We start from the raw sequence: 13,397 nt of genomic DNA on the forward strand, positions 1-13,397 counted from the left end.
TAATTTTACTTCAGGGAAAAGGGATCTTATGAAACCCGTCCAGCAGATAATAAGGGTATTAGTTATTATTATTATTTTTTTTATCTTAGTATATATATATATATATATATATATATATATATATATATATATATATATATATATATATGGTTTTATAGTACATTAATATCTAATGTTTCAGAAATGCTAAATGACACGTTTTAACAGGATTTATTTTAACAATAGAAGAAAACGCTCAAATGCTCATACTGTACATAACTCTTCCTTACTTTCTTTTTCCTCTTTCAGGTTCAGAATGACCTCAGAGAATTAATTTTCAAAGTGTTCATCAGAGTACCAGTGAAACTTGGTGATACTGACATCTGGACTATTTCAAATCTGCAAGTGTGTGAATTTATTTCTTACCTCATAAGCCATACAGGTATAATGATAAAAATAATTTTGGTATAATGTAGGGAAGAAAAACGGCATCCCATCCTTCACCCGTAATTGTTCAAAAACTTGTTTGAAAATGTCACCAGGGGAAACTTAGGCTACTTTCACACAGCAGCAGAATACGGTTGTCATTCCTGTATTTGAGTCCTTAATACGGTAATGTTCACACGCAGTACGGTTATTTATGGGAGTGACAACCGCATTCTATAACCAAACTCACACCCATACATTTTCAAGACTCACAACCTGTCACAGACACGTCAGGCTCCACCTCCCGTCAATACCCACACACTCAATCACCGGAATTCTAATCATCGCCACCTGCACTTCATCAGTCACTTTATCACCAGCACTATTTAACCCACACTCACACACACACCAGTTGTCCAGTCTCGTTTGTAGTACAGACTAATGTATGCGAACCTCAAGGACTCTACCTGCTACTTACCTGCTACTTACCTGCTACCAGCGACCCCTATCGCCCCGTCGTCTCCAGTTCCTCTCCTGGTTTCTTCCTTCCGTGTGTGTGAGTGTTTCTCGTCAGCCATTCTCCATCTCCTCGACTTCTACCTCCATCTGCAATCACAAGGACAGTATCAAACCTCTATCATCTCATTTGAACTCTCCATCTTCCATTTACCGGACCAGAAAAACACGGCTAGAGATCAGCATGAGTCAACAAGACCCGTTCCAGGAGCTCGTGAGCGTGCACAATCCTTTCGGATTCATCTGTCGGTGAGAAACTCTATAAATTAAAGCAAGGATCTAACGCTGTGAGTGACTATGCTTTGCAGTTCCGTACCCTGGCTTCCAGTAGCGGATGGAATGAACAAGCCCTCATCACTTCCTTCCGCTAGGGGTTAGAACCAAAGTTGTGATTGCATCTCGCTGCATACGATGATAACATCGGCCTCGAACGCTTCATCCAACTCGCCATCCGTGTGAGCACTCGTATGCAGTCGTGTCTTGAAGAGCACCAGGGCCAGCCACCTCTTCAACCTCTCCTCCGTCGGTCCGAACCCGTCAGCTCCCCAGAACCAGCCAGCGAACCTATGCAAGTTGAAAACTCCCGACTCACCCCTGCAGAACGACAACGCCGACTGACCCTGAACTTATGCCTCTATTGCGCCTCTCCCGGGCACGTACTCTCCGCATGCCCAACACACCCTCCAAGACCTCTGGTGAGTGCCATCCTTCCCTCTTTAATCCAGATGAAACCACTCACCACCGTTGTAACCCTTACTGCTGCCAATATATCTGTTCCAGTTGTTGCGCTCCTCGATTCAGGGTCAGCCGGGAACTTCATCTCCGGGTCCCTCTGCCGTCAACTCAAGTTCAAAACCTCGCCTTCGCCTAGTATCTATCAAGCCCACTCCATTACCGGAAAACCCCTAGGCCGCAAAAAGATCACCCGATGTGCTGGTCCTCTACAACTCCGCATAGGCCTCCTTCATGTTGAGGATATCCATTTGCTGGTTCTGGAGGAATCCACCGCTGACGTGGTTCTAGGGCGCCCGTGGCTCGAACTCCACAGCCCAACCATCTCCTGGCGCACGGGCGAGATCCTGAAGTGGGGCGAACACTGTTTCTCGACCTGCCTCTCCGGGTTTCCTGTTCCTCCATCTCCACGTTCCAAAGAAATCTCCATCTGTGCCACTTCCATTGAAAGCCCCATCGAGAAACGATCCATCGACATCCCAGCCTGTTACGCCCCCTTCAGCGATGGCTTGCGGCCCTGTATTGATTACCGCTCACTCAACAAGATCACCATAAAGTTCCGTTACCCACTTCTCCTCGTCCCAGAGGCCCTGGAACATCTCCGTGGTGCCACTGTATTCACTAAGCTGGACCTCCGCAGCGCGTACAACCTCATCCGGATACGCGAGGGGGACGAGTGGAAGACCGCCTTTGTCACGCCCACTGGCCATTATGAATACCTGGTCATGCCCTATGGACTAGTCAACGCCCCCTCCATATTCCAGGATTTCATTCATGAGGTGGTCCGGGAGTTTCTCCATAAGTTTGTGCTGGTGTACATCGATGATATCCTCATCTACTCCCGGAGCCTGGCCGAACATCGCCACCATGTTGCAGAGGTCCTCAAACGCTTATGGCAGTTCCAGCTGTTCCTCAAGGCGGAAAAATGCTCCTTCCACCAGTCGTCCATCCACTTCCTTGGATACTACATTGACCACAGTGGCATCCGTATGGACGAGGGACTCCAACGCTTCTTAGGCTTCTCCAACTTCTACCGCCGTTTCATCAAGGGCTACAGTTCCATCGTCTACTCACTCACCAACCTTCTACGCCATCAGCCCAAGTCTCTGTCCTGGTCCGAAGAAGCCACACAAGCCTTTGAAGGCCTTGAAGCCCTTAAGGAAGCCTTCCCCACCGCTCGCCTCCTCGTCCACCCTGATCCCAATCGGCCATTTATCGTAGAGGTAGACGCATCTACCACAGGAGTGGGAGCGGTACTTTCACAGCAGCAGGGGCAACCAAGTAGACTCCATCCATGCGCCTTCTTCTCCCGCAAGCTCAACCCAGCGGAGGTCAACTATGATATCGGTGACCGCGAACTCCTGGCCGTCAAGCTCGCGTTGGAGGAATGGAGGCATTGGCAGGAGGAAGCCAAACACCCCTTCCAAGTTTTAACCGACCATAAAAACTTGGAGTATCTTAAAGCTGCTAAAAGATTAAACCCCCGACAAGCCCGCTGGGCCATGTTCTTTTCAAGATTCGATTTCACCATCTCCTATCGTCCTGGCTCCAAGAACCTCAAGGCTGACGCCTTATCCTGTCTCCATGCTCCTGATGAGAAGTCTGAAGCTCCTGAAACCGTCCTCCCAGAAACCATCTTTGTGAATCCCATCCAATGGTCTGAAGAAACTCTGCCCTCCTCCAATGCCTCCTCCAACACTCCGCCAGGTTGCCCTCAAGGTCTCCATTACATCACCCGAGCACGACGCACTCAACTCATCCACGCAGCTCACTCATCACTTGGCACTGGTCACCTGGGGGTCAATGTAACCTTCTCGCTGCTTAAAGCACGCTTCTGGTGGCCCAACTTGGCCAGGGATGTCAGAAGGTACGTGCAGGGCTGCAGGGAGTGTGCCATCTCGAAGAGAGCTCTCGTCATCTGCCGGCCGGCAAGCTCCATCCTCTGCCCGTTCCTGAGCGACCATGGTCACACCTGGGAGTTGACTTTGTTACGGATCTCCCACCTTCTGATGGTCATACCTGAATACTCGTGGTTGTGGATAGATTCTCCAAGACCTGCCGGCTGATCCCTCTCCAAGGTCTACCTACCACTCTCACTACTGCTGAATTAATGTTCAACCACATCTTCCGCTACTATGGAATCCCCGAGGACATTGTATCTGACAGGGGCCCCCAATTCATCTCCCGAGTCTGGAAGGCCTTTTTGTCGCTCCTAGGTGTGACCGTCAGCCTATCGTCGGGATACCACCCTCAGACGAACGGGCAGACGGAACGGAAAATCCAAGAGATCGGCCGCTTCCTGCGTACCTTCTGTCACGGCCACCAGGACTCCTGGAACCAGTACCTGGGTTGGGCCGAGTACGCCCAGAACTCTCTCCGTCAACCTTCCACCGGATTAACACCTTTTCAATGCGTACTCGGCTACCAACCCCCATTATTCCCCTGGGACGGGGAACCCTCCAAAGTTCCTGCCGTCGACTACTGGTTCCGGGAGAGCGAGAGGGTGTGGGACTCAGCCCACCATCAGTTGCAGAGGGCCCTGCGCAGACGCAGGATGACAGCCAACCTTCGTCACTCCAACACTCCCAACTACCAACCTGGGCAGAAGGTCTGGCTGTCGACAAGGGACATCAGACTGCGTCTGCCATGCAAGAAGCTTAGTCCCCGCTTCATTGGCCCGTTCACCATCCTTCAGCAGATCAACCCCGTCACGTATCGTCTTCAGCTTCCTCCTGAATATAAGATTCATCCCACTTTCCACGTGTCTCTACTCAAACCTCACCACCCTTCTCTCTCTCCTTCCACAGAGCCTGACGTGACAGCCGCCGAGCCCCCCCTTCCACTTCTTCTGGAGGATGGGACTGCTTACGAGGTTCAGGAAATTCTGGACTCCCGGCGCCGTGGTGGTCTCTGGAATACCTCGTCGACTGGGAGGGCTACGGGCCAGAGGAGCAGTCGTGGGTTCCGCGGAACGACATCCTTGATACCAACCTGCTACAAGCCTTCCACTCCAGCCGTCGTCTCCAGTTCCCCTCTTGTGTTCCTCCTTCCGTGTGTGTGAGTGTTCCTCATCAGCCATTCTCCATCTCCTCGACTTCTACCTCCATCTGCAATCACAAGGACAGTATCAAACCTCTATCATCTCATTTGAACTCTCCATCTTCCATTTACTCACCTGCTCATTGCTGTTTCTCAAATAAACCACCATACTTGCTTTTACCTCTGCCTCCGTGCCGTCTGTATCATAACACAACCGCATTGTAAGAATATTCGTGCTGTGTGAAAGGAACCACACTAGACAATTTTGTCTGTCACATCATCAGGGGTGTGATTCTTGCGGCAGTTGCAATGGGTCGAGTATTGGTAAACATAATGACCGCTCACCGCTGTCAACGTTTTTTGTGCCTCTGATTCATGTCGTCATGTCACTCCACAAGTAGTCCAATCATTTGTCACGATTGAAGTTCAAAGTGTACGCGCACCGTTATGAATGCGCACACACCCAACCGTGCCCAACCATCTACTCACGTGAACAGCTTCAGTTGACTGACGAAGACAGTGAACACGGATGATTCAGGTAAGCAAATCCAATATATTGTCTTCATTTTTATATGCAGGTCTAGTAAAATTGAACCAATCTATTGATCATTTTTTTCATGATTCCATAACATTAATGTTAAACGATTCCGGGCTAATTTAGCAAAGTAACAGCATGTTAGTTATTGCTTACTTCTAGCTAGAAAGCTTAGCAGCTTCTACAAGGCTCGAAATTGCCAACATTTTTGTGGCATATGCTCTTAAAAATTTTATCTGTGCGACCTAAAAATATATTTGGGAGTAACGTTATATGTGCGGAGCACATGAGCATATCTGTCCACTAATGACACGTTCGATTTGCGAACTAATGACTCCTTTAACCCTTTGATGCACAACATGGGTCAAAAATGACCCGGCTGAGTTTTTATTTTTTATATCTTTGCAAGAAATTAATTTCATCATTCAGTATTCCAGGTATTCCTCAATTAACTTGTTTTTGATCATCACCAATCCTCATTTTAATTTTTTCTTTCTTACTTTTTGAATAAAAATAATTTTGGTATCATTACCCTTCTAATGCACAACATGGGTCAAAAATGACCCGTATTCATTTCTTATGTAATTTCAATCATGGTTGAGTGTTTCTTTGCTGAATCTTTAAAAGAAATGTATTTTACCATTCATTTATTCGAGGTATTCCTTAAATATCTTGTTTTTGATTGTCAAAAATCATTATGTTCATTTTTTCTTTCTTACTTTATAAACAAACACAGTTGTTGTATGTCTACATCGATTTTACACATATGGGGCAAAAATGACCCATATAGAAACCTTTGCAAATTTTCACAAGTAAGAAACATATTTACTGCAGACAACTATTCATCCACCACATATTTCACGTCTCAACATGGCTGCTTTTGCATATCAAAGATTCAGCGAAAAAACACTCAGTCATGATTGAAATAACATAGGAAATGAATACGGGTCATTTTTACCCATGTTGTGCAATAGAAGGAGTTTTCATAGCTTGTGCATCAAAGGGTTAAAACCAATTCACTTTAATGAATGCTTAAAACCGATCTGGGTCGAGTTTCCCGATAATGATGTATCTTAGCTCTGAAGAGCACTCTGTACGTGCAAGGTTACAAACGCTCGCCGCAATCTGTCGCCGCGTCATGGTAAGTGCACCATATAGTTTACTGCTTTTTTGTCCTTTGCCAATCACAACTATGCATCATACAGTGCGAGAGAGCCACTCTTCTAAGGTGTTTTGTGTGTGGTTTCGCTTTCGGTAACTTACTGAGACAGAGATATGAGCAGTGTGTCATCTTAAGGTGTTAGATCCAGTCACTGTTCTCCACCGGAGTGACTCCAGTCGGTTTTGTGTTTCTTTTCCAAATTCAAATACTGTGTCATGTGCGCATGGGCGTAGGTTTAGGGGGGGACGCTAGGTACTAGTCCCTATCAATATTTTGAGATGACAAATTTGTCCCCACCAATATTTAGCAAGCTCCTTTGAACTGCTATTTGGATCTTTGCACTGGTTTTTGGATCGATTCTAACGGCCAGGACGACGACAGTACAAGAAACGCCGTAATTTGATTGGCGGCGGGGTATCTGACAGGCTACACGCGCGGGCCGGGACTACTTTTGTGCTTGCACATAGCAGCGAGCAGTTGGTGTGTGTGCTTGCGCGTGCATGTTGACGACGCCAACGGTAAGTTACCAGGGCTGTCTCTCTGCCACATACAAAGGCCAAAGTAAAAACATTTTCATATTCCGGGTTTTTTTGCCCCTTTTTGTACTTTGTAGATGCCACCCAAGAAGAAGAAAGGGGACATAAGAAGCAACCTATTGACTAAAGATGAAAATAAAGCATCCAACTGAAGCCCAAAAATGAAAGCAGAAGATCATAGAAAATAGGCTAGTGCTAAATTACAAAAAGGGGAAACATTTTCAGTCTTTGCTGAGACATTATTATTATTATTATTAGGTTATTATTATTATTATTAGGCTATTATTATTATTATTATTATTATTATATATTGACCAAGCGTATTTACCCCATCGCCAGCTCTGCTAATGGTCAGCTACCGGGACTTTTCCATGCCTAGCCAATAAGTCTAGAGTTGTTTACTATTTTTTTTACTATACATGAATTATCATGATGCACCGAAATTACTGAAATTATATTGTTAGACCAGCTGAAATAGCCTATATTGTTAGACCAAAAATATCTTATCGATTAATTAAGTAATAAAGACATGTAATAAAATAAATTTATAAAAAATTTAAAAAAAATTAAAAAATAAAAAAAGGAAAGAAAGACGTCTATTGCTTCAGCCTTATTCAAAGGCCGCGGAAACATGGCTTCGTACGCACTTCAATCCATTCCACACCCGACGTTCTTGGTTTTCTTCCCATTTATTAAATATAGGCAATTGGTTGATGAAACATTGATTGAAATTAAGATACAATTTCTACAAAACGAAATTCACTTTAAAGAAAGACTTACTATAAAACAAAACTTAATGAAGTGGTCAAACTCAAGTCTGACCCGCTGCATGTCTCCCAACATTGCGCATCCGTCATGCTATTCAATTATCATAATCATCGAGATGAAATTAAATAATAATAATAATAATAATAGACTATAGCCCACTATAAATATTAAACTCAATTTGCTACATTTTATCCCTCTGGCCGACGAACACGCCGGCGCTTTCTGATGGATTTTTTCCTCATGACAGCTGAAACAACTGAAAACAGGCCTTCCCTCATTTTTGGCGATATCCTATCCACAAGTTTCCGCGGGGCGCTACTGTAAAAAAGAACGTGGGTACAACTTCCGGTGAGGCAGCGGAAGTAGCATACCAGTGGTATTTTGCGTGCTAATTAGCGAAGAGGCTAAGGCCCAATACCAATTCTATTTTATACCCTTCCTCTTCCCCTTCCCCCTACGCCTACCCCTTCCCCTTGCCCCTTGAAACTGAGTGTCAAGGGGTAGGGCTGAAAATATACCCCTAAGAAATGGACCACCACTACTAGACCGTTACACGTCATCATAAGTCGTCGCTAGCTCCTACGTCCTAGATGCGCCGATGTTTATCACACACTTCTAAAGGCCAATTCACACCGCACCGACAGCAGCCAACAAACTCGTCTGTTGGAGTTTATTGGATCGGTGTGATACCCCTGTTGGCGTCTGTTGGAGTCGGTTTTCACCCGACTGAACATGTTTAATCGGCGCTTGTCGGGTCGTGGAATGTCTGTGCGGTGTGAACAGTTTTCCAACAAACGGCAACAAACTCTGACGTAATCTGACCTGGCCACTAACCGTTGCCATGACGATGAGGCAAGTCCCCTGCAAAGACAGCTGTTTGATCGCGCCCGCGCCTCACACACACACAACAAAGCAGTGGAAACCTGACATCGCAGCTTGTTCATTATAAAAAATAAAATACTGTAAAAAAATAAATAAAATATAATATAAAAAAGGTACAATAGTCCATAGTGCAATCCGTGCCATTCAGCAAGAGCAGCTGCTCCACTTAACCGAAAGAGAGAGGTAACGTTAACCACTATGAGAGCAACGCAGGTTTACCTTCAGTTTCGTTTTTAATAATTCGTTTTGGCTTGTTTAGCTACATGGTTGTATATGCCTATGGGTCTCATTAATAAAAAGGCTCGCGCTTAAAAAAAATGTTTGTTGGTGCGGTGTGAATTGGCCTTTTAAGATGCCATCGATAGTGATCTCGGTTGCTTGGGCGACAGCTATTTTTTTGCATTTGTCTTCAGTTCTTCGCATAAGACAAAGGAGACGAACCTGCGTGTTTCCTCAGGAGTCCCTGGTTGATACAGAACATACAATACTGATGAATAAGCACGCAAACTGAATGCACTTTTTGTTTATATCATGAAACGTACACGTATTTATGGACGTAACCACAACAAAACAATACATTAATCAGGCATGTGGCAAAAAGACAAGTTAGCTGCCACCGGATTTGAATTTATGTTGTCAAATCAACGCGGGTTTCAATAAAATATAAAAAAATATGTTGTGGAACTATCATAAAGTGAAAAACATTAGTGAACTGTTTTGATAGCGATTTTTACAAATCTTTTTTCGGAGAACATAACCGTATACATGAACACAAGATTAAAGGCAACATAAAACAAGTGATTATTTATTACTAAAACACTGTTTACCGTAAAAAAATACTTATATTTATGGGTCTCTCTGCTCGCTCGGGTCCATGCATATGCGAGAAAAGACTCCGGTTTGAGTGTGTTTATATGCTGCTGTTGGTTAATGAAGTTTTGATGGATGAACTTGCTGTTCAATGCCAACAGTGATGACACTTTTCAGTTTTATGAACGTCGCCATCTTTAATATTACGTTGGTCACTGTCCTTATGGATGCTAGAGAATACGGACTTGACTCTCGTTGCACATTCATACAGTCAGTCTTCCAGATGTTACTGTAAATTGCTGTGTGAACGGGACATTTCGAGACTCACACCTGTAAGTAAATGCGATTTTCAATCCCCAAAACGGACAGTGTGAACATGGCCTTATACTTGAATCATCGACACTTATTGAGTTAAAGAGTTTGAGAACTACTGTGCCTCCCAGGTGAAGCTCATTAACACTCGCGCCACCGGCCTCGCGCCGTTCCCTCACGGCTCTCGCCCGCCCTGGTTGCCACATACTGTTTTTGTGACAGAAAGTGAGATCTTTCTTTCTTTCTTTCTTTAGATTTATGGCTGTAAAATCGAGAACATGGAGAAGCCTGTTTTCACCAATTTTACATTGTTGGACGTTGTTAAAAATCATCGTGTGGTGGTGAGGGCACTTTTGAATGTAGTTTTGTTTTATCTCATTAGTTTTCCACAATTTATTAATAGTATATGTTAAACATACATCAATGAAACTCTGTCTCTCTCTCTCTCTCTCTCTATATATATATATATATATATGTGTGTGTGTGTGTCAGAACTGCTCTGTGGCGGTGTGTGCCGTGTTCAGCTGTGACGTCAATCTCATAAAGAATGAAAGGAAACTCTATTATATATCTGGCAATATGAGCTCTGGATGGATTGAGCAGGTATCTGACTTTTAAAGCTAATTCAAATTGCAGAACATTCATAATTGTTTGATTATTTCTTATTGTCATAATCTCTGTCTCTCTTAGACTGGACTCAGAGCTGCTGTGTTTGAGTTGATCAGTTCAGTGTCTCTGGATTATGACAAGAGCAAATATATTTTCTTTTCCTCTGATTCTCAAGGCACTGCACCGTCTCTCCAGGTGATTCAGTGATCGTTCATGTCAAGTCTAATAACTGTAAAAATAACTCTCAAAACACTGCTCTGTTTGAAAGAATCTATAACTGCAGTCTACTGTTTTTATAGCTTATGATTTGTTCATTTGATCTGTATTTTATTCTTATTTTTGCACACCACATATTTTTTCTCTTTTTGTTTCTTGCAAATATATTGACCATTGCACTTACAATGTTTTTCACACGTATATTTCCTGTGCATATGTGTTAGTGTGTGTTGCTTTGTACACGTGTGTTTTTATAGTAAGGAAGTCACTGTCATTTTGTTTATTAAAGAAATGCCACAGAGACAAAAGTACTTACACTACCATTTCAAAGTCAGGGGTCTGTAAGAATTTGTCTTTTTATGTTTTCAAAAAGTCTCTTATGCTCACCTAGACTGCATTTATTTGACCAAAAATACAGTAAACACTGTAGTGTGAAATATTACAATTTAAAATAACTGTTTTATACTTGAATATACTTTAAAATATAATTTAATTCATGTGATCAAAGCTGAATTTTCAGCATTTTTTAGCCTGGTATTTATCAATTATTTAACCCAAATTATAATGTATCAATTGTTAGGCCTAGAACATCTGTAAGGGGGGAAGGAGGAGGACTTCCTATTACAATGAGATCACTTCTGACTGCACTAAAAATTCACTTGCTCACATTTTCCCACTTTGTAGATTAACACTCAAGTTGAGGTGTATGAGGAGCCGAACCTGACCAAAGAGATCATTGGAGGAGTGATAGGAGGACTGCTGCTACTGGCTCTCATCACAGCGGCCCTCTATAAGGTATATCGCCTTCATAAAATCAGTTTCAGTCCCTCACACATTCACCTGTCTATACAATCTATATTTTTTAATGCTTACAGCATATTACTGTATATTTTCTCTTTACAAGGCTGGGTTCTTCAAAAGCCAGTACAAGCAGATGCTGCAGGAGGCGCAGGGGGATGAAGGAGGAGAGCCAAACATGACACAATAATGTGCATTCAAACAGTTATAAGATATACTTGTACTGACCACTGTTTTGTGGTCTTGAGAATGTAACATTAATATATTTAACACCTCATTGTAGCAAAATATTTCAGACTGATTTAGAACAATTTATTAGAATGATAATGGGACAATTTTGAAGCTACTTAAGATTACTACTCATCATCTTATCAGTGAGCACATCAAGTTACCACAATGAAAGTATTTATAGCATTACAAATTGTTGACTTCCTCCTTTGTTTGGAAACTGATAATAACTGAGTATGAACTGTAGCAGAAATATTAGAGGATCTTTTTCTCACACACAGATTGTTTTTGAGATGTTTTCTATGGAAGCTTGTTTCCAAAAAAAAATAAATAAAAAAAAATACAAAAGGTAATTGCGACTTTTTATCTCACAATTCTGATTTTAGTAACCGTTTTCTTAGAATTGTGAGACGTAAAGTCCAGTTCTAAAGAAAAATGTAATTGCATTGTTTGTTTGTTTTTTTTCCTATCACGTTTCTTCAGATTTTCATAATAGGGATGTGCACTGGGTGTATTTTGAAGATGTTTATGCTTTATATAAAGATATTGTTTAATTTGCCTTTTTTTTTTTTTTTTTTTTTTGCAATATTGGTATATTTCAAAATGGCACTTGTTGGTAATGAAATTAAAATAAATTTAAATAAAATAATTTTGGCATTATCCATTACACTTACTCTCAATCTTTTGGAAATTTGGAATAGATGAGCACTTAATGCAAAGTCCCATATTTCCCGATATTTTATAACCTAAACCTAAATCAACACCATGAACAATATAAAAGTCAAAATAGAAGTAAGGAACACCGTTTCCGGGTCCAAGCCTCGACTCATTTCACTTGAGAATGCCATCGACGGCCATTAATGAGCGCTATTTATTAATTTTAAACATCAATCATTTTAAAAAGTTAAACATTTTAAATACTTAGTCTACACAACAGTCTCCGTTCTCACAGCGTCACAGACATTAATATTTTAACGATTTATAGAAGATGAATCATTGTCTGGCCATCTGGAATTTTGATATGGAGATAAAGGTTATGATTATAATTGTTGTAGTATTACATCACATCGTGTGTGTATATTAGCACCATTTGTTGTTTTCTTGTGGTATGAGATAGAGCGTTATAGGACCCGGAAGCGCTGCCGTGTGACGTCAGACTTAACAACCGAATTGTTACAGTTTACTTGGTAACAGAATAAATAAATCACTTAGAAGTTTAAAAAAAATTATCAAAAAAAAAGTTCCTTAAGTTAAAATGTTGTTCAAGATGTGAAGAGCATGCAAAAATGTGTCCTATGGGTGTAAATGGCTCCTGTTGCCATGTAGATGATAAAAGGAGCTTAATAATCTTTGTGCTTCACTATATAGTTACAACCTACTTCAGAAGAATTTCAACAGGATATCAACATTTGTAAAAAGGCGCGGAAGTGCCTAGTCGACCAAAACACATCTTAATGCCAAGTGTAAACAGGGCCATAGATCTTTAAAGATTAAACAGGCCATGAATAAGACATTGTGATGCAACACGCAACATTTTCCCTTTCACTTTCTCACTTTCACCAACACTTTTTTTTTACCTTCAAAATAACATCGTCATGCTGCTGTTCAGAAAGACAAATGTTCCAGTTTATTATCGCTCTAGACAGAGTGATAGTCTACTCAATTACTCACGACACACAGAGGCAGAGGGACCAAACAGCGAAGCTTTATTTCCACCAAAGATTTCCACCCACCACCGTTTTTAACAGTTTTGTAATGTTCACAAATATTTCTTGACTCCTACAATATTTTGTTGAATGAATATATGAACATGCAGTATATAAAAAGAAAGAAGAGCCTTTGCTTTGGG

At 42.1% G+C, this 13,397-nt stretch overlaps 1 protein-coding gene across 1 annotated transcript in view; it reads left to right on the forward strand.

Annotated features, from left to right (window-relative positions):
• Window positions 1-13,397, forward strand: part of LOC137007542 (integrin alpha-M-like) — a 78,379-nt gene that overhangs the window by 24,511 nt on the left and 40,471 nt on the right. The window contains exons 23-26 of the mRNA XM_067369081.1: window positions 10,222-10,300; window positions 10,388-10,501; window positions 11,207-11,317; window positions 11,427-11,491. Coding sequence (XP_067225182.1) covers window positions 10,222-10,300; window positions 10,388-10,501; window positions 11,207-11,317; window positions 11,427-11,491 — 369 coding nt within the window. The remainder of the gene's footprint in view (window positions 1-10,221; window positions 10,301-10,387; window positions 10,502-11,206; window positions 11,318-11,426; window positions 11,492-13,397) is intronic.

This window comes from Chanodichthys erythropterus, chromosome 19 (genome assembly GCF_024489055.1).
Source record: "Chanodichthys erythropterus isolate Z2021 chromosome 19, ASM2448905v1, whole genome shotgun sequence".
Classification (NCBI taxonomy): domain Eukaryota; kingdom Metazoa; phylum Chordata; class Actinopteri; order Cypriniformes; family Xenocyprididae; genus Chanodichthys; species Chanodichthys erythropterus.